Source organism: Schistocerca gregaria, chromosome 2, assembly GCF_023897955.1.
Source record: "Schistocerca gregaria isolate iqSchGreg1 chromosome 2, iqSchGreg1.2, whole genome shotgun sequence".
In the NCBI taxonomy this organism is placed as follows: domain Eukaryota; kingdom Metazoa; phylum Arthropoda; class Insecta; order Orthoptera; family Acrididae; genus Schistocerca; species Schistocerca gregaria.
In genome coordinates this window covers 392,637,083-392,664,442 of record NC_064921.1, presented here as the reverse complement: position 1 = coordinate 392,664,442, position 27,360 = coordinate 392,637,083, and the positions used below count along the sequence as shown (strand labels likewise).

The window sequence follows — 27,360 nt, the reverse complement described above, 5'->3', positions numbered from 1 at the left end:
AGACTTACATCTTTGCTAGCTTTAGAATGAATTATTTTTGATAGATTCTACCAGGACTTTCCATTAAGTGTTATTACTCAGTGGATGAATTCATGCAGGACAATCTGGAAATTTGAGCTGGGTACAATGTGTTACATGTTCCAAGAAATATCCTTATAGTGTTGTTATTTATTATAGTGCTATCACTAATTAATGTAAAAATCATTGTAATTGTTTTATAAATTTTTGACATGTCTCCTGTACGCAAACCAAATGGATTGCAAATGTACGTCATGAGATGAATAAAACACAATTCACAATTCACAATTCACAATTAATGTGCTAATATCACTATTTTTATGTTTTAAAAATCGTTCATGAAATTTGGTGTTCAATGAGAGTTTCTGCTTATTTATATGCATGAAAGTAGGTGACAATTATAAACCTTTTTTAAAGGAGATTCACAAGACATTCACAAACAAAAGAAAACCTAGGCAACTGCAGTGACTGTGGCTGCATAACATAGATCTATTGTTGTACTAACTGATCAAACAGCAAGTTCAAATAAAAATATTTACTTTAACTGAAAAGCCTTTGCAGAAATGATCTCTTTCCTGATCTAAAAATAACACTTACTATAGAAGTGTACAACTTGACCCTATTCAACTGCAATATCTGTTATGTTTGTGCTTTGAACAGATAAAAGGATTGACTATTAAGATTTTATGAGCTCTCATTAGAAGCCAAGCACAAGTTCTGAGTGAGGACTGATAGGGCAAGAAATTAGCCATAGCCTTCTTAACTGAAACCATCATGAAATATGCTCGAAATGGACTGCAGGACCGAAGAAAAACTACATCTGGATGGTCACCAGATGAGAACCTAAACCCCACTCCTCCAAAATGCATTTCAGTTATGCCGCCTAACTTGGTTTCAAACCGTGGTAACATGGTAATTTATTATCTTCAGATAACCAATACATCAAGTCAGTTTTACTGTTCAAAAATGCCACATACAGAAGTACAGTAGAAGTAATATTTATAATACTGTTACATTCTCTATTCAGACTGTGACACAAGGAATTTTACAGCTGCAAGCTGTGCTTTTATGGAGCTAGATGAAATGCACTAAAAGTATACTTTTAGTTTTAACAAAACTGAACAGTAAACTACACAGAGTTTGTGGGCTCTGCAGTAAATGTAGGAATGGCTGTTGTACATGATCTGTGTACAATGAATTTCCAATTAGAACTTTGCACAAGTGATTGTATTTGTTGCAGTGTTAGCTTCACTCAGTGAAGACTTGACCACTATTATAAACACTGTTCACTGTAAACACTATGCGGACTGTCTATGCCATTATTCACCATGCCTATTCAAAGACGCACATAGGAGATCTTTTATAAAACGTAAAATACAAAGTTATTACATTTTCAGTATTAAAATAAAAAAGAAAAGATAGTTAACTCATAGAGAATGAATTTTTTAAACTATTACTTACATACCCTCAAAATGGCATAATAGTAGGTTCTACTTTTATGAGAGGCAACTTTGGATTAGTGTACGCAGCAATACCAGCACAACATGTATGTTTTAATTATGTGTGCTTTTATTTCTGACACACTGATTTTCCCTGCCTCATTTTATCTGACACAAAATGACCATGTGACTTTCAGTATTGTAACAAGTGTGTACAACTAATAATGTTACAAGATCCGAAGATGACAGCATACATCTGTCGAAACTGGTCATAGTAATAAAAAGAATTGCTTGTGGTCTTGACTAACTTGATTCTTCAGGAACATCAAACATATATAAAAATATACATTTTTTGGAACAAACAAAAAAATCAGGGCTGATTAACAATGACACCAGCTTTTTTTTCCTATTTGAAAAGATTACCTCTCAAGTTTCAAACATTTCAGATTTCTTACGATAACAAGAATTTTGAATATAGATATTTTCATAATTATACAATTTTCAGAAAATACAATACATTCATTAAAAAGAAGGAAACTAGGGTTTCAAAGAAGATATGTCAAATTATAAAAACACACTAAAGTAATCATTAATCTGAATATTGTTTCGAACACCACAGTGTTTTACTAAGCATGGTAATTTTGGAGGTGGTATGTGTTGTCTTCCTCTTCTTTCTCCAGCCTTTGAACTGACTTACCCAGCCAGTTATGTAGCAGTCTTTCATATTGTGGATGCTGAACTGTAATTTTTCACATCAACAAACATTGCCACAGGTGAAAGAGTTGATAAGTAATAGGTAAAAATACTAGAACAAACCAGGGATTGAATCCAAGAACTTTTGGCTTGTAGTTTGGTAGTTTACCTTTTAGTAACTGAGTCACATGATGCCAATAATAAAATCATTTAAAAAATAAAAATAAACAGTTATTAGCAAGTCAAATCTTCAAGTGCATGCAGTTTTTATAAATTGTAAGTTCTGAATATCTTGTTTAAGAAAAATGTGTTGTATGAACTAGCTACATTGTTACCATCAATCACTACATTGTTAGCTTGAGTCAAATACACACTAAATAATAAAGTTTAGACAAATTAAGCTCGGGTAAGAATTTAGGGATATCATGTAGCCTATACATGGCAAAGACATTAAGTTTGGAAAGGAGACAGGGAAAAATAAACTAGTATTTATGTTAAGAGTGGTTTTATAATTAGTGGAGCTAATTCAAATTGATTGGTTGTAGTGAGTGTATTTTAATAGATTTAAGCATTTGTGAATTCTTTACACATTTCAAATATTTAACTTCAGGATCATTTCTTCCTCCTCTATATTCAACAGTACTGCCATTTGTTATCAGCCTCACTTATTTAGTAAGCTGCCTGTGAACAAACAGCTTCTGAAGAATATCTCAACAGATGAGACCATGCAGGGAGCAGGGAAAAGTCAGGTATGGGGTTGACAGAAAATGATGTTAACTGAAAACCTCAAGAATTACCCAAATTCTTCAACCTTGGCATAACTTGTATATAGCCAAATTAAGCCACCAGTTACAAAATTTCATCAATAAAATCTTCCTTGATAACCTTGACAATTGTAAATGCACAAAAATCAATCTAAATATATAACAAGTTTCAGGTGAATGAATTAATAACTTTGAACATAAACAACCAATTACATACAAACAAAAACCACAATTACATTTTGAAGACCAGAATTCCATACTATCAGAATCAACAGTTGCACACAGTTAGTGTGTGCCTTTAAATGTAAATAAAAAGGAGGAAAATCATTTCACATACCTATGGCAACTTCTTTCACCTGAAACCATGCATCTTTAGTGCAATATCTAATGTCCGCTGCTGTCACCAAGTTAATACCAGCACCAATGCAAGCACCATGGATTGCAGCGATGACTGGCTTAGGACACTAGAGAAGTTAGACAATAAAATATTAATTAATCTATATACCTAGAAATAGAAGAAGTGATATAATGAGAAATTATCACAGTACTGGACAATAAGTGCAACAACACACTTAGAATTCTACAAAAACCTGCTTTTTCTACTGAATGTCAAATTTTACTACACTATATACTAATAATTATTTTAATTGCAACAGAGTCAACAGTCACCACAAATTTCCTGATTGATGACATTTTACCATACAGGCTGTAATTTGTTGACTTCACACAGTCTTCTGTTTTCTGTCCTAATGCAAAATTTTCACTGTCAAGCCACTTTCAAAGCAGACCTCTGAAAATTGCTTCAGAAAGAAAAATGCAGCAAAAACGACCAGTGCAGTAATATGTTATCATATATAGTCTTCAATAAGGAATCATTCAGTCACAGGGCATGGCAATCTCAGTCACAATTGTATGATCAACCCTACTATTCTTATTTACACTCTCATTTTAAAATTATGGTAATCTCAGCACTATTTATAAGAACCAATTTAATTAATAATTACAGTGGTTCCTATATTAACACTTAGTTAAATAAGCCTACATTAACTCTTGCTTAAACAAGAAACAGCTTAATTTTTCAATAAACTCCTTGACAGAATAGGGGTGACCCATGAGGAAACTCTTCAGTTTCGATTTGAATGCGCATGGATTACTGCTAAGATATTTGAATTCGAGTGGTAGTTTACTGAAAATGGATGGAGCAGTATACTGTACACCTTTCTGCACAAGAGTTAAGGAAGTCCGATCTAAATGCAGGTTTGATTTCTGCGAAGTATTAACTGAGTCAAAGATGCTTATTCTTGGGAAAAAGCTAAGGTTGTTAACAAGAAATGACAGTAAGGAAACTTCCACATGGGAAAAATATATTAAAAACAAAGACTCCAAGACTTACCAAGTGGGAAAGCGCCGGTAGACATGCACAATAAAATAACACACAAACACACACACAAAATTTCTAGCTTTCGCAACCAACGGTTGCTTCTTCAGGAAAGACGAAAGGATGTGGGTTTTAAGGGAGAGGGTGAGGAGTCAGTCCAATCCCGGGAGCGGAAAGACTTACGTGGGGGGGGGGGGGGGGGGGGGGGGCCGCGGTGGAGCTTCCCCCCCCCCCCCCCCCAACTTAAGTCTTTCCACTCCCGGGATTGGAATGACTCCTTACGCTCTCCCTTAAAACCCACATCCTTTCGTCTTTCCCTCTCCTTCCCTCTTTCCTGAAGACACAACCGTTGGTTGCGAAAGCTAGAAATTTTGTGTGTGTGTTTGTGTGTTTTGTTCATTGTGCCTGTCTGCCGGCGCTTTCCCGCTTGGTAAGTCTTGGAATCTTTGTTTTAATATATATATATAGTGAGCTACTCCCCGTATTTCGTAATGGTCCAACTTCTGGAGCAATCAAAACCTTAGTTAAATCAAAAAATATGCCTAGTGTTCAAAACCTTTTGTTTAACCCATCCACAACCTCACATAGAAAAGAGAATATAGCATTTTCGCTTGTTAATGGACTTCTAAAGCTGAACTGTACATTTAATAGCAAATCGTGTGATAGAAAATGATCAATTATCCTTACATACACAACCTTTTCAATAACTTAAGCAAACACTGATGGCATAGAAAAAGGTCTAAAATTGAAAGTTCCTGGCAGATTAAAACTGTGTGCCCGACCAAGACTTGAACTTGGGACCTTTGCCTTTCGCGGGCAAGTGCTCTACCACCTGAGCTACCAAAGCACGACTCACGCCCGGTACTCACAGCTTTATTTCTGCCAGTATCCGTTCTGCAAGGTTCGGATACTGGCAGAAATAAAACTGTGAGTACCGGGCGTGAGTCACGCTTCGGTAGCTCAGATGGTAGAGCACTTGCATGCGAAAGGCAAAGGTCCCGAGTTCGAGTCTCGGTCGGGCACACAGTTTTAATCTGCCAGGAACTTTCATATCAGCGCACACTCTGCTGCAGAGTGAAAATCTCATTCAGGTCTAAAATTATCTACATTAGCCCTTTCCCCCTTTTTATAAAGTGGCTTTACTTTTGAGTACTTTAATCATTCAGGAAACTAGCAATTCCTGAAGGAAAAATTACAAATATGGGTAAATAGAGGGCTAATGTGTACAGCACAGTACTTTAATATCCTGCTAGGCACTATCATAACCATGAGAGTCCCGAGTCCTTAGTCATCAGTGATTTAATCAATCTCCCCCTTGTCTGTCTATATCTAGATTATACATACATAGTGTGTGTGAATGAGTGTGTTACTGCTGGAAAAAGAGCTAGTGCTCAAAAGTAGTGTGAATACTGTTTTCTGTTACATGTTACTGTACTCTATGCATTGATCTGCAATAAATGAGTGGTTGCCCTTCCCTTAGTCATTGACCCATATGGTGGTTTCACATAGGACAAGAATTTTCTCAGGTTTTCAGCAAGATCTTTCACTAAAACATGAAGATGAAAGTAGTTGTATGTGTTGTGCATCAATATTTTTATATACACTCCTGGAAATTGAAATAAGAACACCGTGAATTCATTGTCCCAGGAAGGGGAAACTTTATTGACACATTCCTGGGGTCAGATACATCACATGATCACACTGACAGAACCACAGGCACATAGACACAGGCAACAGAGCATGCACAATGTCGGCACTAGTACAGTGTATATCCACCTTTCACAGCAATGCAGGCTGCTATTCTCCCATGGAGACGATCGTAGAGATGCTGGATGTAGTCCTGTGGAACGGCTTGCCATGCCATTTCCACTTGGCGCCTCAGTTGGACCAGCGTTCGTGCTGGACGTGCAGACCGCGTGAGACGACGCTTCATCCAGTCCCAAACATGCTCAATGGGGGACAGATCCGGAGATCTTGCTGGCCAGGGTAGTTGACTTACACCTTCTAGAGCATGTTGGGTGGCACGGGATACATGCGGACCTGCATTGTCCTGTTGGAACAGCAAGTTCCCTTGCCGCTCTACGAATGGTAGAACGATGGGTTCAATGACGGTTTGGATGTATCGTGCACTATTCAGTGTCCCCTCGATGATCACCAGAGGTGTACGGCCAGTGTAGGAGATCGCTCCCCACACCATGATGCCGGGTGTTGGCCCTGTGTGCCTCGGTCGTATGCAGTCCTGATTGTGGCGCTCACCTGCACGGCGCCAAACACGCATACGACCATCATTGGCACCAAGGCAGAAGCGACTCTCATCGCTGAAGACGACACGTCTCCATTCGTCCCTCCATTCACGCCTGTCACGACACCACTGGAGGCAGGCTGCACAATGTTGGGGCGTGAGCGGAAGACAGCCTAACGGTGTGCGGGACTGTAGCCCAGCTTCATGGAGACGGTTGCAAATGGTCCTTGCCGATACCCCAGGAGCAACAGTGTCCCTAGTTTGCTGGAAAGTGGGGGTGCGGTCCCCTATGGCACTGCGTAGGATCCTACGGTCTTGGCGTGCATCCGTGTGTCGCCGCGGTCTGGTCCCAGGACGACGGGCACGTGCACCTTCCGCCGACCACTGGCGACAACATCGATGTACTGTGGAGACCTCACGCCCCACGTGTTGAGCAATTCGGCGGAACGTCCACCCGGCCTCCCGCATGCCCACTATACGCCCTCGCTCAAAGTCCGTCAACTGCACATACGGTTCATGTCCACGCTGTCGCGGCATGCTACCAGTGTTAAAGACTGCGATGGAGCTCCGTATGCCATGGCAAACTGGCTGACACTGACGGCGGCGGTGCACAAATGCTGCGCAGCTAGCGCCATTCGACGGCCAACACCGCGGTTCCTGGTGTGTCCGCTGTGCCGTGCGTGTGATCATTGCTTGTACAGCCCTCTCGCAGTGTCCGGAGCAAGTATGGTGGGTCTGACACACCGGTGTAAATGTGTTCTTTTTTCCATTTCCAGGAGTGTATGTATGAATTCCTGCTAACCTTTGTCTGTCGATATTTCTGTGCTTTCCTTAACCAAAACTGAAAGCCTACTATTTCTGGAGAATTTTCTGAACTTTGTTATCAAAATATTGTGGGCCTTTTCAGTCCTTAACCCACTTAAGCAGCACATACTTCTACAGGTATGATTTATAATCAGTGTAAACTTTGCTTATAATTCCTCTATGTCCATCGTATTGGAACTAAATGGTGGCCATTCTTTGAGTAAGTAGGATGCTAGCAATGACTTACCTCCTCTTTCCGGCATAGGAACTCTCCTAGACTTTGCATGGGATTTATAAACTTTAGTAACTATGTCACTATCTCTATATTGACTCTGTACTGACATTATCAATATGGTCAGGCATGTCTGTAGTGACAGAGTCTAAAGTATTTTTATTGGATGTGGGTTGTTGAGCTAGCTGCTCAAGACAGTTTTCAAAAAATGTGTCCAGAACTACTTCACAACAATGTCTTTCTCCACCATCAGCAATGTGTCTATAGATGACCCAGTCTATAATTGGTACGCTAATCTTATCTGAAATTAAAACTAATCCGCCAACAGATTTCCTGACACATAACCTCATACACAACTAATCTTCCCACCACACCCAAGAACCACGTGAAAAGGACCGACCCCCTCATCTCCCAATATCATCTCATCACAGGCAGGGAAACCTGCAAATGCAGCCATGCTATTAACCATCTCTGCTGCACTTCCTGCACAACATTTAAGAACATACTACCACCAACCAGTTGTCCACCTGACTGAATGGCCACTTGGTGAAACACACTACTGTGCACAGCACACTAGTTTTCAATAGCTGCTTCACAGCCGATGTCATCTTTACCCTCCACTCTAGCACCAGCTTTCCTTAACTACATAGATAAGAGTAATCCTTGCAACACATCCTTCATTCCTGTAATCCTACTGGCATAAATGTCAGATAACCTCTGCAACCACACCCTCTTCCCAACAGTCTGCCCCTTTTCTGTTCTGTCATCCCCTCCCAATCCACTCCTCCTTCCACTCATACAACTGCTGCCTCCTCTTGAGCCATCAGTCATGCTACCCTGACTCTCCCTCCCACTCCCTGCCTCTTTTCTCTCTCACCCACTCCATCTGACACCACCTCTTGCCCCCAATCTACCTGCCAAATCACAGTTCCAGAATTGTGTGTTCAGCCGGCACAATATAGCTACACAGTTGTGTGGCTGGTGCACAATATAGCTATACAGCTGTGTGTGTGTGTGTGTGTGTGTGTGTGTGTGTGTGTGTGTGTGTGTGTGCGTGTGCGTGCGTGCGTGTGCGTGCGTGCGTGTGCGTGCGTGCGTGTGCGTGCGTGACTGGGCAGGCGCATGCGTGTGTGCATGCACGTTTGTGGTACATGTACTTAAGCTCAAAAAAAAGGGGTTCTTTCGAAAGCTAGCAAAGTTTTCATTCTTTTTTGTGTGCCTTTCGATGACTCAATGCTTCTGCTATTCAGTGAATTGTCACCTTGATTTCTAAATTATTTATCTAAATAATCAGGGTGCTTAAAAAAGAACATGCATATTACCAAGTATTACATTGTCAAAATTATTGATTGCTGTGCCAAGGCTTGGTTATTGAAAGAACAAATACATTGTCTAGTTAATACTCATTGCCACTAGATGTTGGTTGTCTTTTGTCTGCTTGGTTACTGTCACATGTTACAAAATGGCAACACTAAGGTAAAAATCATTTTGTGTTCTAGAGTCTGCAAAATGGAATTCAGTGATTACAGTGCAAAGACATTTCAGGTTGAGGTATCAAACTGGTCCTCCATATGGTTGAAACATTTGCAGATGGTATCGACTGTTTGTTGATATAGGTTGTGTACATAAAGGAAATACTCCTGACCGCCCTCTTGTTTCTGACAAAAATATCATATGAATTCAAACTGCTTTCCAACGTAATCCTACAAAGGCAACTCGCCGTGCCATTTAAATAGTTACAGCTGCCAACAACAATAATTTGGAGTGTTTTGAGATGTCGGCTGGTTACGCAGCTGTACAAGTTACAGGTGTTATGGACTCTACGTCATGACGAGAAACCAAACATGCAGCATTTTCTGATGTGTTTCAGAATGCTATTGACAATGATAATACTTTCGCACAATGCATCATGTCCAGTGATGAAGTGGTTCTCCACCTTAGTGGAAAAGTAAACCAACACAATGTTCAAATTTATGGACTACAGAACCCAAGTGCATATACTGAATATGTACGAGATTCACCCAAAGTCAATGTGTTTTGTGCAATATCCCATTCGTGTGTTTACATCCAGTGTCTTGCTATGTTACAAAACTGTTTTTTTCTGAGGCTGAATAAGAACAAATTAATTTTTCAACAAGATGTGGTACACCCCTCACTGGAGCCACCAAGTGCATGAATATCTGAATGAAACACTGTTGACCCACCAGATTGTGGATCACACGGCCGGTGACTTTGCACTTGCCTCCACAGTCACCAGATTTGATGCCCCGCGACTTCTTCCTTTGGGGTCTCATTAAGGACAACATCTGTGCACCAACACTATCAGAGCATCTAGAAGAGTTGAAGAATCGGATCTGTACTGTCATAACATCAGTGATGATGGACATGTTTACCTGAGCATGTGATGAAATTCAAGTATCTATGTAATATTGCTCATGTCACTGGTGGAGGACATATTGAACATCTGTAATCTACACTTGAGGTATTCATAAGTATGTGTCCCACATTTCATAGTTGTATGTTTTACAGTTTAATAAATAAATGCATTCAAAATACGTATGAATCACGCCCTGTAATTTTTTTCTCTCCCTTGAATGTTCCGCATTCCCAATGTTCTCCTCATTTCGGGTTTATGGAAACAAAAGAGTGCATCTAATTTGCTCTTGCTGGAAGGTCCCCGATTTACAACTACTCAGCATTTGGCACCACATCTGTGGAGTTTGGTCACTTCATTGGACAATAAGCTTAGCAGATCACCGCCAGAAAGCCTGAAGTTGTTGCTACTCACCATAAACAGCGTGTGTCATTTCCTTGTAGGCCACCAATGTTTGTCACTACCAACTTCTTTTGTCCACTAGCCACAATAACTATTACCAAGTGCTACTTTCCAGACCAGTTTGTCGGTTTTCCTCCTGCCAGCTAATAGCACTCATTCCTAATGTATGTTAAACCCTGCACCATGCTGTACTGAAACCTGGACTGCTTGAATGATCAGTGGCACCCATTAGTCTTTGCTGCATCATTCTGAGGTCACCTATCTTGGTTGCCAGAATCTTATACATTCTCCTATTGGGTCCTGATGTACAGGAATCACTGGCTGCTGAGTTTCTAGCCAGTCACACCAAACTGCCATTGCAGCTTCCTGGTAACAGCCATTAATGTTTCAAACTAATAATGAAGAAAAGCTATTTTTTTGTTATTCTGATTATCACCAGTAATTATACAATATGAACCAGCTTCTCTGCTCTGTGAAATGTTCTCTAGTCAACATGTGCCAAAATGTCACAACCAAACTCTGAGACTACAGCTGATATTCATTATGTCATTTGCAAGACAGAACTGCAGTTATGCACAGAAGTTCAGTAAATTTTTTCTGAAATACTGTAAACTTGCAAAAATATCACGTTTCATAATAAATTTAAACTAAAACTGACAAAAATACATTTCTTCCTGATAAATTTTAATATAATTATGAAATTAAAGAGTTACATTGTTTCTGGATCATTTGCAGAGTTAGAAAACACTACATTTCTATATTTAGTATCATATCCCAATCCCTGAAACAGCATGTACCCACATTCCAACATAATGAAGTTTCTTTTGAGAATACTACAAGCAATTGGGACGTCTGTGAAACACCATCTGTTGTTCATATATTGATGAACATAACCGATATAATATTCAGCTATTGCCCCTCCCCCAACCTTGCCATTGGTGGGGAGGCTTGCGCACCTCAGCAGTACAGATAGTTGTACCGTAGGTGCAACCACAATGGAGGGTTATCTGCTGAGAGGCCAGACAACCATGTGGTTCTTTAAGAAGGCAACAGCCTTTTCAGTAGTTGTAGGGGCGATCAACTGGTTGATTGACTGTCTGTTCTTGTGACATCAACCAAAATGGTCTTGCTGTGCTGATAATGCAAATGGCTGAAAGTAAGGAAAAACTACAGTCATAATTTTTCCCAAGGACATACAGCAAGGTTCAATGATGATGGAATCCTCTTGGGTAAAATATTCTGGAGGTAAAATCCATCCAAATAGTCCATCATTTGGATCTCCGGGCAAGGACTACTCAGGAGGACATCATTATCAGGAGAAACAAAACTGGCATTCTACGCATCGGAATGTGGACTGTCAGATCTCCTAATCGAGCAGGTACGTTAGAAAATTAAAAAAGGGAAATTAATAAGTTAAAGCTAGATATAGTGGGAATTAGTGAAGCTCAGTGGAAGGAAGAACAGGGCTTCTGGTCAGGTGGTCACAAATACAAAATCAAATTGGGGTGATGCAGGAGTAGGTTTAATAATGAATAAAAGAAATAAAAATGTAGATAAAGTTCCTATGAACAGCATAGTGGATGCATTACTGTAGCCAAGATAGACACGAAGCACACACCACCATAGCAGTACAAGTTTATAAGCTAAGTGGCTCAGCAGATGTAGAGATTGAGGACGTTTATAATGAGATAAAAGAAATTATTCAGTTGGCTAAGGGAGACAAAAATTTAACAGTTGTGGTGGACTGGAATTCAATACTAGAAAGAGGAAGATAAGGAAAAGCAGAAGCTGAATAAGTACTGAGGGGAAGGAATGAAAGAGGATGTCGCCTGGTAGAATTTTGCACAGAGCATAATTTTTTCATATCTAACACTAGGTTTAGAATTGTGAAAGAAGGTTGTATATGTGGAAGAGACCTGGAGACACCTGAAGGTTTCAGATTGAATATATAATGGTATGGCAGATATTTTGGAACCAGGTTTTAAATTGTAAGACATTTCCAGGGGTAGACGTGACTGACCACAATTTATTGGTTATGAACTGCAGATTAAAACTGAAGAAATTGCAAAAAGGGACCTGGATAAGCTGAAAGAACCAGAGGTTTTAGAGAGTTTCAGAGGGAGCACGAGGGAACAATTGACAAGAACTGGGGAAATGAATAGAGTAGAAGAAGAATTGGTAGCTCTGAGAGATGAAATACTGAGGGCAACAGAGGATCTTATAGGTAAAAAGATGAGGGCTAGTAGAAATCCTTGTGTAACACAAGGGATATTGAATTTAATCAATGAAAAGAGAAAATATAAAAATGCAATAAATGAAGCAGGCGAAAGGGAATACAAACGTCTCAAAAATGAGATTGACAGTAAGTGTAAATGTCTAAGCAGGAATGGCTGGGGGGCAAATATAGAGATGTAGAAGCTTGTATCATCGGGAGTAAGATAGATGCTGCCTACAGAAGGATTTGAGAGATCTTTGGAGAAAGAAGAACCACCTATATGAATATCAAGAGCTTAAATGGAAAACCAGTCCTAAGCAAAGAAGGGACAGCAGAAAGGTGGAAGGAGTATATAGAGGGCGTATACAAGGGAGATGTACTTGAGGATAATATTATGGAAATGGAGGGGATGTGGATGAAGATGAGAAAGGAGATATGATACTGCAAGAACAACTTGACAGAGCACTGAAAGACTTGAATTGAAACAAGGTCCCAGAAGTCGACGACATTCCGTTGTAGCTACTGATAGCCTTGGGAGAGCCAGCAATGACCGAGCTCTTTCATCTAGTGGCGCAAGATGTACGAGACAGGCAAAATACCCTCAGACTTCAAGAAGAATATAATAATACCAATTCCATAGAAAGCAGGTGCTAATAGGTGTGAAAACTACTGAACTGTCGGTGTAATAAGTCACGATTGCAAAATACTAGCATGAATCCTTTACAGAATAATGGAAAAACTGGTAGAAGTCAACCTCATCAAAGATCAGTTTGGGTTCAGGAGAAATGTAGGAACATGCAAGGCAATACTGAACCTATGACTTCTCATAGAAGATAGGTCAAGGAAAGTCAAACCTACATTTATATAATTTAGAGAAAGCTTTTGACTATGTTGACTGGAAGACTCCCTTTCAAATTTTAAAAGTGGTGGGGGATAAATAGAGGGAGCAAAAAGCTATTTACTACAAGTTGTATGGAAACCAGGTGATAACTATAAGAGTTGAGGGGCAGGAGTGGGAAGCAATGGTGAGAAGAGAGTGAGACAGGGTTGTAGCCTACCCCGATGTTATTTAATCTGTAGATCTAGCATGCAGTGAAAGAAACAAAAGAAAAATTTGGAGTAGGAATCTGGAGACAGCAAAGGACCTGGAAGAGCAGTTGAGCAAAGAAAGTGATGATGGCCAAAGCAGAGAGGATATAAAATTTAGACTGGCAATGGCAAGGAAAGCGTTTCTGAAGAAGAGAAATTTGCTAACATCGAGTATAGATTTAAGTGTTAGGAAGTCTTTTCTGACAAAGTATTTGTATGGAGTGTAGCCATGTATGGAAGTGAACATGGATGATAAATAGTTTGGACAAGAAGAGAATAGAAGCTTTTGAAATGTGTTGCTACAAAAGAATGCTGCTGATGGGTAGATCACATAACTAATGAGGAGGTATTGAACAGATTTGGGGAGAAGAGAAATTTAGGGAACAACCTGACTACAAGATGGGATCGGTTGATAGGACACATTCTGTGGCATCAAGGGATCACCTATTAGCACCGGAGGGAAGTGGGTGGGGTAAAAATCACAGAGGGAGACCAAGAGACGAATGCATTAAGCAGATTCAGGACAATGTATGTTGCAGCAGTTACTCAGAGGTGAAGAAATTTCCACAGGATAGAGTAGCATGGAGAGCTGCATCAAACCGGTCTTTGGACTGAAGACCACAACAACAACAAGCAGCTATGAAACAATCAATTCATATTTTTTCCTGAAATAAAAAAGTCCTATTCCACATCTCTTAGGATATAACTTGTGAAGAGCAGGAAGATGGATTTCAAATGACCAGAATCCTGTAATCCATATTTAATAGGACATGTAGGCCATACCACGACATAGTTTAAACCCTGTTCTGTTACATTGACACAGTATCACATAGTCTGAGAAGCTGTTTGTGCTGCAGGTTATTTAACAAGTATTTGTCACTTCAGTACTTGCTCGATAGATACTCCCCAGCCAGTTATCACCAAACAAATCAAGAGTTCAATATCTTTGCACTGGTTGCCAGTAAAACTTCAACACCCTCAGGTTTTATGCTTTACATGCATTAATTCCTTAGGTGACAATTTTTTGACTTAAAAATGAAATAGGTCAGCATGTACTATTTGAGAATAATAAAGAATAAAACTGCTTGATTCATTATTTACTTCTATGTTTATAATGAGGTACGGTGAGGTAATTAACAATGCCACTGAATTGGGGGAAATTCAGAGAGATAATGTGTTACGTGGTAGGTACTTCTGTTGTTATAGATAAGATGGGCATTTTACTATAATAAATACTCTCAACAGCCAGAACATTATGCCACCAAATTGCGAGTTCATAATGTTTGCCATAAACATGTGTGTAGGTAATCTTGGATGAATTTTACAAGTTCTTGTTGTATAGCAATATAAAAATGGCACCTGCTACCCATAAATAGGTTCCACAAGTCCTGTTGATTATAAGAGGCCCATTCGTAAGTTTTCTGATGTCATTCTGAGAAACGCCAGTAGGGTAAACATTGATAAATTTGGGGGACTGGCACTCACCAACATATTTCTCTAGCTAGCATGAATACAACTCTGGCCTTACAGGAAATGTAAATATGGTGTAAAAGGTTATTCTATCAAAAGGAGCAACTTGTCAACAATAATATTAATGTAGCCCACAGCTTTTATTGTGTCATTTGTAACCACCAAAGGTTGCATGATATCTTAAGTGAATTTCCCTGGTTGCATAGTACTGCACCCACTGGTCTACATTCACGGTGAACTGCGAGTGTCAAGCTGAAATTCTATGCAGATGGCAGAGTGAAAACCACTGATGTGAAACAACACAAAAGGTCCAGTACTTGTTGCTTGACAATCTCAGAAAAATCTGACTTTCACTAAGCAATTCCTCATGTTTAGTGGACTCAAAAATATTTTTAATTTTTTTTATTGGTTATCATTTCGAAACAGATGCCATTTCAGTTTCAGGCCATAAGCACTCTTTTGCATTTACAAGAATCTGTGGTTTCTTAAATTATTCAGTAATAGGCTGTCCCAGACATGTCAGATCAGAAGCATTTAGCTCAGCACACAATGGACTATAAATTCCTTTTGTCATTAATGAAAGTTTGGTGTAGGAAGTGGACAGATGCTTTACGGTTTCCTCCTTGTGGGATGACTTTCCTAATGTTTCTTGTAGTGTTTTGTATGGCATCGTGACCGAGCACTTGAATTACCAAAATTGTGCGCAAGTTGGGTATCGAAAATGTTGGCGGATGTGCACAAAACCAAACGTTTAGACAGTGAATTGACTTTCCTTGAGCGGTACCACAATAACTGTGATGATTCCTTAAGCCAAATTGTTATGGGTGATGAAACATGGATGGCCTAAGTCAAACCAGAAACAAAGCAACAGTCCATGGAAGTTGAGCAAGGGCTTTGTTTTGCTGCAAGACAATGCCTGTCCACATGTGGCGAATCAGACCAGAGATCTCATCACATCTTTTCGATGGGAAACTCGAAATCATTCTCTGTACAGCCCCGATCTTGTGCCCAGTGACTACCATCTGTTCCTGCACCTGAAGAAACACCTGAGTGGTCAGGGTCATCAAGACGATGACGACGTCAAAACAGTGGTGATGCAATGGTTCACAAGTCAGGCGGCAGACTTCTATGCGGAGGGTGTTTAAAAACTGGTATAACGTTATGACAAGTGCCTCAATATTGACGGAAATTATGTAGAAAAATAGATTAAGGTACAGTGTTTCATTGATGTTGTTGTTGTTGTTGTTGTTGTTGTTGTTGTGGTCTTCAGTCCTGAGGGTGGTTTGATGCAGCTCTCCATGCACAGGCTTTCATGTAAAAATAAAATTATTGAGATAATTTAGCATGTCTTTTTTTTAATTTCAAAAAGGTACTTACTTAAAAATACACCTCGTATATCTTAATATATATTTTAATGGCTCAAAGCTATTGATCACAAATTTTAAAAATTCAGTTTTTAAACCGTGTTTCTCCACAGAAAAAGTAATTTCTCAGCCTCAATATTTTTGGTGCTGTTACACTATACAGTATAGTTACTGTTTATTGAGTAGCAATGGTAAGGAATTTACGCTTTAAAAATGCTCTGTTTTCAAACATAGATGTTTTGAATTTTTCCATTCTTTGGCCTAAAATATCTTTGTTAGTGGACCAGATAAAATCTGAAAATTACATATTTAATAGACCTTTATGATATCAAACTACTGTATAAATTTCAGCTTTGAGATTCAGTGGGAAGTTATGAAAATATCACCAATATGAGTCCAAAATAAGTTTCTTAATATTTGCAATATCTGGGCTAATATGAGTGTACCAGTTACATAATTTAAGCATATCTACGATAACTTTTTTTTTAAAAGGAGCCACCTAATTATGGTATCTTGCTCTCACTTTATCTGTTTTTACTATGCTGTTCACTGAACAAAAGAGAAATTTCTTTACTCAATTTGGGCATTAGGTTAAAAGTTCACCCAGTTGCAACTGTAACTCCAGGGGAGACAGCTTCTTCAGTACATTTTTGACAGGCATCCAGACTCAATCATTTTCAACTTTTTTAAACAAGGGCCTTGGTAAAATATAAAATGTGCATCTTGGTTTTGACAATCAATATTATCAACTTCAGCACTCCACCATTGTTTGCCATAAACATAAGCCACTATGTCCTCATTTGGAAGTGTCAGTGGTACAAGTTTTCCACAATGGTGAAGCTCAGTATCATGGTATGTTGATGTGAACTTACACTCCAGAAAGTTATGTGACTGAAGCATAAAACAATGAAAAGATCAGGTGTCTTTAATCTTCTGACAAGCACTGAATCTTTCCTCCAAGACAATGACATAGAGTTCTTGTATTTCCTCACATTTTTATAAAAACATAAGCAATCCATTTACCTGTTCTTTACGGAATTTAAACATTTATCGACGTGTCAAGATCTGGTTATCATAGGTCCACTACAGACTATGTTTTGCGTCAGCTCGCTTTGTTGTACCTCTGATGCCATCATAAGCGTTCTTTCCATGGCATGATGCAAAAAAAGTGCTATATACATTCCTTGTAGCATCGTCACTTGAGTAGATCAGTTTGTTTATGGAAGACTGGAGCTGTTTTATGCAGTGAATTGCAGTTGAAAAGTATGCGCTGTGATAGCATGGTGTTCACATTAGTCACTTATGACAAAAAACTGACACTCTAGCTTATCTTTATCTTTATAATAAAACACAAATGAACAGTCTGTGGCCCGTTTGTTTACCCAATGATGCCTTTGTACTTCATCTTGAAAAATGAAGGAATAGTTTTCAGTAAAGTTTGCATCAACTAAGCATTCATCAGCTGCCAGGGTTAGCTCTTTGTCTTTCAGAAATTTACCCTGAGCTTTAGCAATAATATGAAGCATTTTCAGGTTTTCAAGGTTAGCTAGCAACACTTCAAAAACCTCTTCTCATGGTTTTGTAATCTTACCATTCCCATTCTGTCTTGCGTCATCCATTGTTTGTATTCTATATTGTTAGACATCACATCATCTTCTTCTGATTCTTTAAATACATCAAGTAAAGCTTGTTTGTCTGGACAGTCTTAACATTTTCCCATGATCATGCAACTACAACTGTCAATATTGCAAACCAAAACTTCCAAAAGGTCTTTATAGTCAACTGGAAGATTGGACCCATCTATCATTAACTTTACATTCTGGTGATATAAACAAATGCAAATGTCACAGGTGCCATATGCCCCTGCAACAATACACCATTCCAGTTTCAGCTTTTTTGGCAGGCATCACGTGGCTGTCATTGTCATCTTTATAAAACCTTATAACCTTTTCTTCATCTATGAAATTAGATGCATTTTTCTTTTGTGATGCAGGTAAAATTCCCTGCTCTTCTACTAACTGCCGTGTTAGTTTGACAAAATGTTCTGACACATTAAATTCATAACAACTTCTGCTCAACTCCAAGAATTTGGTAGTAAACTGATAATCTTAACTTTATCCTCTTTGTTTGAAATATAACATTTAGTTTTCTATCAGATCATCATATTCAGTTGGAGAATTTTTACAGCTTCCATCTACTTTACTGCAACTTTTCTTTTGAAATGAGACTTCCAAATTCTTTTAGACAGTAGTTGCCATTTTCTCAATTTCTGCATTCAATGCAAGATGTCTTTTCTTCTCTTAGTTTCCCAATTTTGCCAGCAGGCCATACTCCTATGATTTCACAAGCAAAATCCACTTTTTTAAAATAGTTTCTGATGGGTCACAAAATTCTTTATCTAAACTATCACAAACCCCTTCTTTGTCAGTGACAAATATCTTACAATAACATGTTGGACACAATGACTTTCCTGGTACTATATTGATAAAAGGGCTTTTATTTTTAGAATAATAATCACATAATGAAACATTATTTCTCTCTGACCTTTTGTTATAGGCTTCTTTTGTTTCTTAAATGTGTCCAAGCATGACATGCCAAAAAGGCGAGGAAATTTCTTTGCGTATTTAATTTTATGGGACTTGCAAGTTGAGTCGACCTCTGAGCGACTCTTAAGTAAACCAACACTTTTTCTTCACTATAATCTTCAAGTAAAATAATGTCTATAGGAAACACACACACACACACACACACACACACACACACACACACACACACACACACACACACAGCTTCATTAATATGAACACCAAGACTCCATTGTTAAACTGCACACTTGAAGAGCTCATTGTTAACCAAGTGAGAGTGCACAGACAGTGGTGGAAGGGGGAAGACAACACACAGACTTATACTGGCTTACTGACTTGTCTCTGGGACTGTATAGATTTGAAGATGCTAACTGATAATCTTTTGAAACAACCTGCAGAGGATTGTTTCAATAGATAATCATTCACTGCTTTGTAGTGTAATAGCACAAAAAATATTAAGGCTGATGTTCAAAATTTAAGAGGTTTTTTTTTGTGTGACGAATAACTTAGAGCCATTACAAATATATTAAGGAATACATTCAGCTAGGTGACCATGGTTTTAATTTTTAGTCCAAAGAGTGTTGCACTAAACACTTCTTATTTGAAAGGTCAGGGGCAACCCATCATTGAATAATTTAAAAAACTGCAGATGTTTGTAAAGCAAAAAACTGCTTGCAGCCTGAAACAAAAATGGCTGCTGTTTCTAAACAATTAAAAAAATTAAAAATGTTTTTGAATTCATTAAACATTAGAGAATTCATCCAGCAAATATAAATTTTTCAGAGATGGTCAAGTAACCAGTTATTATTTTCCTGAACCACTTGGGTATGGAATGACCTGGCAAGATTACTAATGGCAATGGATTTTCATCCTTCCATGGTGTCATTATGACTGTCCAGTCCCCACTGCAGCAGTAATTGAAAATTTCATTGATGTCAAGTATGGGGATTGTGATAGTCCTCTGTGTTAGCTTGATGACTTTTCAATGCACTTGTCATTAACAAATATTGCCTAGGAGACTGCATAGCATCATATCCAACCCTCTTATAATCTTATTGTTCCTATGCCCAAACTAGCCTCAGGTTAAGTTTAGCCTCCTTTCCTGTGTATTACTCTCATTTTGTACCAAGATGTTTGCAGTACATTACTGAAAAATTCCTTCATTAAAAGATGGCTCTGCACGATATGCACAATGGCATGAGCAATTTCTTAAAGGTACTATTACAACAACAAACAGTGTGACTCAAATGTTTGTCAATATAGAATTTTGCATATTCCAGAAACTGATTTTAATGTCAGAGATAAGAATTTGCCCAATTTAAAAATAAAACACCAATTAGATAGTCACAGGTATAGATTTAGCATGCAAATGTCCATAGGTTATATAATGTTATAAAAGCAGTTAACATTCCTCCTGTTCTGACTCCTAGTGTAATATAGTCAACTGTATTGCCTCTCAAAAGGGAGAATATTCACAAATACTCTCAAACTTACAATGAGTTCTCACAAACTTGAGGCAGCGTGTGGGTGAACAAAAAAATTGAAAAATGGGAGAGACTGTAAGGCCAAGCTGATCAGTGTGTATAAGAAAGATGAATTTTGAGGAATTTAAAGTTGGGTCATTGGAGTGAAAGAACACAAGAAGAAGAGAGAAGAAGGGGGACACAATGTAGAGAGAAATGTGGGAGAGAGCTGGAAAAGCTGGAGCAGCTTATTTTCCCCCGACAGACCCAGTCAAGGGCCAGAAGATGATGATGTAAAGTAATGACTATCAATAAATAATTACTTTTCCAACATCTATAATAACAATGGCATCTGTCCATCCTTGAGGGATGATGGTTCAGAGTCTGCAGCGTCTGCTGTGGCTAAAAAGTCCCACTCGAGAGTGGCAGTCCCTACCGCAGTTTGGACATGTGAAGTTTGAGGGACTTCAAACAGAAGCCGCTCTGTCTCTCCGCTTTGTCCTCTTCCTGATTTGTTCCTGTGTGCGTTCATCCTCTGAGAGCTTGACGCCGCTGCGCACAGTTGCTCGCCACTTGACACGGTCATCTGCAATGCTTTCCCAGCGACTTGGATTGATTCTGGTCTTGGTCAGGTCTCTCTTGCAGACACCCTTGAAATGAAGATGCGGTCGTCCCACTGGCCTCACACCCTCCTTAAGTTCTCCGTACAGCAGTTGTTTCGGTATCCGTTCAGGTTCCATGCGCCTGACATGTCCCAACCATCTTGGACGTCAGTGACTCAGGAGTGCAAAGATGCTGGTTGTGCTTGCACGATGAAAGACTTCGGTGTTGGGTACTCTATCTCTCTAAGAGATCTGAAGGATCTTCCGGAGACAGTGGAGATGGAAGCTGTTGAGTCGAGATTCGTGCCTAGAAAGAGTTGTCCATGTCTGACAGCTATAGTGAAGGGTGCTTATAACACAAGCGTTATTGTTGTTGTTGTTGTGGTCTTCAGTCCTGAGACTGGTTTGATGCAGTTCTCCATGCTACTCTATTCTGTGCAAGCTTCTTCATCTCCCAGTACCTACTGCAACCTGCATCCTTCTGAATCTGCTTAGTGTATTCATCTCTTGGTCTCCCTCTACGATTTTTACCCTCCACGCTGCCCTCCAATACTAAATTGGTTATCCCTTGATGCCTCAGAACATGCCCTACCAACCGATCCCTTCTTCTGGTCAAGCTGTGCCACAAACTTCTCTTCTCCCCAATCCTATTCAACACTTCCTCATTGGTTATGTGATCTACCCATCTAATCTTCAGCATTCTTCTGTAGCACCACATTTCGGAAGCTTCTATTCTCTTCTTGTCCAAACTATTTATTGTCCATGTTTCACTTCCATACATGGCTACACTCCATACAAATACTTTCAGAAACGACTTCCTGCCACTTAAATCTATACTTGATGTTAACAAATTTCTCTTCTTCAGAAACGCTTTCCTTGCCATTGCCAGTCTAAATTTTATATCCTCTCTACTTTGACCATCATCAGTTATTTTGCTCTCCAAATAGCAAAACTCCTTTACTACTTTAAGTGTCTCATTTTGTAATCTAATACCCTCAGCATCTCCCGACTTAATTCAACAACATTCTATTATCCTCGTTTTGCTTTTGTTGATGTTCATCCTCCTTTCAAGATGCTATCCATTCCGTTCAACTGCTCTTCCACACAAGTTGCATAGAGAAATAGAAAACATACTTCAGACCTTTTTGACTCATGTTTTGAAACTTTCTGCTTTGAGAAGAATTAAGAGCTGTTCTGAAGTTCTTCATAATGAACTTTTTACATTGGGTAACCTACTTCCTCTTAAACAGCTGGTTATTAGCCGGCAAGTAACCAAAGCACAGAGTAAAATGGAATAATGTTATGCAGAAAATGTAGAAAACTACAGACCAATCTCCCTACTGTCCACCATTTCCAAAATTATTGAAAAGTAATGAAAAATAGGTTAATACAATATCTAAATAAGTTTAACCTTCTTTGCAAAGAACAGCATGGTTCCAGGACCAAATGAGGTACAGAATCGACTATTGCACAGCTTACAAAGATCATTCTTGAGGCACTGGACAAAGATGACCATGTGAATGGAATTTTCTTGGTCATATCGAAGGCATTTGATACAGTGGATCACATAATTTTATAACATAATTACTTCCAAGTCCTTTGCTGTCTCTGTCATAATTACAATGTCATCGGCGAACCTCAAAATTTTTATTTCTCCTCCATGGATTTTAATACCTATTTCGAATTTTTTTTTTTGTTTCCGTTGTAGACTCTTTAATTTAGTTTTTGTGGTAAGCAGTCCATTGTTCCATACTCTGTTTTCAATCTAGCCGTGACAGATGATGTCTTTGCTATTGTTAGTAATTTCAGTGTCCATGGAACAAGTTGCTACATATTGTGGATCCCAAGTAGGTAAAGTCATCAACTATCTGGAGAGGATTGCCATCAATGCTGATGGATGGAAGGTTGGTAGTGCTCTGCACCATGATCTTAGTCTTCTGAAGGCTGATGAGTAGACCAAATTTTTCACAGGCGTTTGATAATTTGTTGATTATATACTGCAGCTCATTTTCTGTGTTCGCTACTAGAGCTGCATCGTCCGCATATAACAACTCACAGATAACAACTGCATTTACTTTGGTCTTGGCCTTGAGGCGAGCAATGTTGAAAAGATTTCCATCAGACCTCGTATGTAGATAAACTCCCTCCTCACAGTCTTCAAAGGCAAATCTGAGCAAAAGGGAAAAGAAAATCCCAAATAATGTAGGAGCTAACACACACCCGTTTCACACCACTATTAACAGGGAATGCTTCTGATGTTTTACTGTTGAAGCAGATTGTTGCTTGTGTTTTCCCATGGAAAGAGACAATTATCTGTAGTAGTTTAGGTGGGCATCCAATCTTCTGCAACAGTTTGAAAAGCCCATTTCTGCTCACTAAATCAAACGCTTTAACAAGGTCAATGAAAGCAATATAAAGTGGCCTCTGCTGCTCACGACATTCCTCTTGTAGCTGTCTTGAGGAGAAGATCATATCTATGGTTGATCGGCCGGGCTGAAGCCACACTGAGATACTGTGTAGATTCTGGAAGCTAAGATTTGTAATCGCATTAGGATGACTCTTGCATAAGCTTTCCTGGCTACACTTAGTAATGAAATGCCTCGTAATTTTGTTACAGTCTCTTCTGTTTCCTTTCTGTTTATATAGAGTAACTATCCTCGAATTCCGCATACTCATCGGGACATAACCTTCTTCCCAGCTGATTGAGATAAGTGAATATAAATGTTTGAGAAGAACAGACTTGTTACACTTAATAACCTCTGCAGGGATCCCATCTTCACCTGGGGCCTTTCTGTTAGCAAGAGAATCTATTTCTCTACTAAGTTCTTCCATAGTAGGCATTGCATCTAGTTCTTCCATAACTGGCATTTGTTTGATGGTGTCACATGCATCCTTGCTAACTTCATTCTCGGCTGCATACAACTCGAGGTAGTGTTCAACCCAGAGTTCCATTTGTTTGCCTTCATCAGTAATGACTTCACCCGTCTTGGACTTCAGAGAAGCTGTTTTTCTGACAGTTGGTCCAATTGCTTTCTTAATACCATCGTACATTGCCTTAGCATTCCCAGAATCGGCTGCTTTCTGTATACCTGCACATAAATTCAGCCAGTAGTTATTTGTGCATCTCCTGGATGTTTGCTGTGCCCTGTTCTTTGCTTTTCGTAGGTCATCTCGAGTTCTTTCATTTGGGTTTCTTTTGTAGGCGAGCAGGGCTTTCTGTTTAGCCTCAGTGACTGGTTCCATTTCTTCCAAATTCTGCTCGTACTAGTCCCTATTTCTTTTTCCTTTTATTCCATAGGCCAATACTGCTGAGTTGTAGATTGCACCCGAGAGTTTTGCCCATTTCTTATCAACATTCCTTTCTGCTTGCACGTTTCTTGGGAAAGCACTTTCAAAATTACTGGCAAAATCCTGCTTCCTTTGTGTGTCATGAACATGATCTGTGTTGATACGGGGATGACTTCTCAGTTTAGCATAGTGACATTTCTTAGAAGTGAGCCTCAACATGCACGCCACCAGGGCGTGGTCAGTGTTGCAATCAGCACTATGATAACTTCGTGTCAATAGCACATTTTTGAGACCAGTACGCCTAGCTATCACTAAGTCAAGTTGATGCCAGTGATGAGAGTGCGGGTGTCTCCAAGACACTTTGTGCTGATCCTTAAGCTGGAAATATGTGTTTGTAATACAGAGTCCATAAAAGTAGCAAACTTCAAGCAGTCTCTGGCCATTTTCATTCATTTTTCCCACCCCATGATGTCCCAGGCAATTCGGCCATATGTCATTATCTGATCCAACTCTAGAATTAAAGTCCCCTAAAATATACAGTGTCTCGGTGCTAGGTACCTTGGCTATTCTGTCGCTAAGTAAATCATAGAACAGATCCTTCTCTTCCATGCTGGATGATAAGGGGAGAGTGTACACATTTAGGATGTTGAAAGCAATAATTCGCTCTGTTCCACCAGATGGTGGCACAGTACATTTCAGGAGGGTGTTTTTAACAGCAAATCCTACACCATGAAGTCTTGGCTCGTCTTAAGACCTCCCCTGCCAGAAGAATGTGTAGTTATCCTCCCTGACAGAGCCCGCATCTGAAAGCCGCGTCTCCTGCAGTCCCGCGATGTCAACATTCAAATGATGGAGCTCTCTGTCAATTATGGCAGTCTTACGGATGTAATCAACCTCTTGGGCATCGTCAATGTACCTTAGACACATGGTCCTAACATTCCAGGTGGCAATAAGAAATAGTGATTTCTTTATTATTTCATTTTTGTTGTTGGTAGGTGTACTATATCAACCAGCTTGTCAAAGATTACTTCTAAGCTCCACACGCCCCGTGAAGCAGGCGGATAGTGATGGGACAGCACCTTACTGGCTGGGGGCTGCCCAGCTTGAGGCAGGCGGTAGCTGTCGAGTGAGATGCAATGATCTCTCCCACTGTCGGAAGTGGCCCCTGGCACTCGAGTCTTACGCCAATCAGACAGAGCTTATAACTGGTAACTGCCTCTTCCAGTGTTGTGCCAAAGTCCTTGGACGTCGCTGAAGTGTCGTCTCCAAGAGGCTACAAGCCTGAGCGATAAATATGAAGACTCATGAGTTGCCCAATCATCACAGTCTCCCTCTGAACCTAAATGATAATATCCAGAGAAAAGGCAAGCCAATACGTCTGGTATTACTTCGGTTGCAGGAGTTGCCAGAAGGGGACGTAGTGTGTCTTCCTACTGCCTTTGGGGCCCCACTCCAGATTTTCTTTCAGGGTTTTCTCCCTTAGGCTTCATCCCTCCTGAGACCAAGCACAAGGCAGTGGTGTGTTAAGGTAATTAGAGAAAGAAAAGGAATGGTAACTGAGGAGAGGGTAGGGAATAGGATAAATAGGATATCTATGAAGCAAAGAAAAACAGCATACTAACCTTCTCAAGTGATGTAATGGCATCTTGGTACTTTTTAATAAAACTGGACAGAATTTTACAGCGACGTGCGACATCATCTTGTTCTGATATTGAAGCACCAATTTTGACCATAGAATTTAGGTCAATGCCTGAAACAAATTTTAGCAAGAGAAGCAGTAGCAAAGCAGATCTTCATTTCAAATTTAATTGTAATAATCATCAGATATTTCACATATACTGCTGAATAAAGCTCGTAGATATTTTATTTCATTCCTGTCTTCAGTCATATGCATCCATGTTGCTATTACATGTCTACAAATGTCCTCTACCCACCTTGTTACATCATCATCTCAATCTTTTCTTATCTCTTAAAGCAGCAAAGAATGTCTTTGGCTGATCTACCACTTTCCGCTCCCGAGATTGGAATGACTCCTTACCCTGTCCCTTAAAACCCACATTTTTTCGTCTTTCCCTCTCCTTCCCTCTTTCCTGATGAAGCAACCATGGGTTGGGAAAGCTTGATATATATATGTGTGTGTGTGTGTGTGTGTGTGTGTGTGTGTGTGTGTGTGTTTCATTGTGTCTATCTACCAGCACTTTCCCGTTTGGTAAGTCACAGCATCTTTTTTAATACATTAAGCAGTTTAATTGAAGTAGGCATGGTTTTATGACAAGTTAATTTCGTTGCTTGAACTGCTGCAAACCACTGAACCAATGTGTCCTGGGTGGTAGAGAAACCCCTCTAGACATGGAAATGTTCAGCAGAGGAAATGCAGAAGCTAGATTGTGCTGGACATAAACATTTGATCCAATGATGTGCTTGTTCTCTTGTGATAAATCTATCAAAGTGTCTGTGACCATCATAGTTACTGAGCCTTCTGCAGCCAGACAATGTATGGAAATGTGGATGGACAGATGGAAGCCATATGTAAATATTGTAACAAAGCTATAACATTATGCACTGGCATTGCAACTGTCAGCATCTCAATGAATGTCAGGTAGATGCATAACTTAATACATGTCTGGTATTGTCACAACCTACAACAAGAAAGAAAAAGAAGCAGTTGGAAATAGAAGCTGGAAGGAATAGTGTTGATACTATGCCTTCTGCATCAGCAAGTATGTCAGTCTGTAGAGATGTTTAAGCTAACTGTTGTACTGTTGCCATTCAGTCTATAGCTGTTACACATGAATAAGTTGCTAAAGATGTGCTAAAGCAGTGTATGTGACAGGTGTACCTCTTTTAATGTTAAAAACAACACACTGGCAAGATTCCTTTACGAAGATACAACCTTATTTTGAGGCAACAACACACCATGCACTTGCCCAATATTGTC

At 39.4% G+C, this 27,360-nt stretch overlaps 1 protein-coding gene across 6 annotated transcripts in view; it reads right to left on the bottom strand.

Annotated features, from left to right (window-relative positions):
• Positions 1 to 27,360, bottom strand: part of LOC126321830 (delta(3,5)-Delta(2,4)-dienoyl-CoA isomerase, mitochondrial) — a 64,351-nt gene that overhangs the window by 18,953 nt on the left and 18,038 nt on the right. For all 6 annotated transcript variants that reach the window (XM_049994230.1, XM_049994232.1, XM_049994235.1 and 3 more), the window contains exons 4-5: positions 26,045 to 26,172; positions 3,252 to 3,378 (exon numbers count right to left, since the gene is read on the bottom strand). In XM_049994230.1, coding sequence (XP_049850187.1) covers positions 3,252 to 3,378; positions 26,045 to 26,172 — 255 coding nt within the window. The remainder of the gene's footprint in view (positions 1 to 3,251; positions 3,379 to 26,044; positions 26,173 to 27,360) is intronic.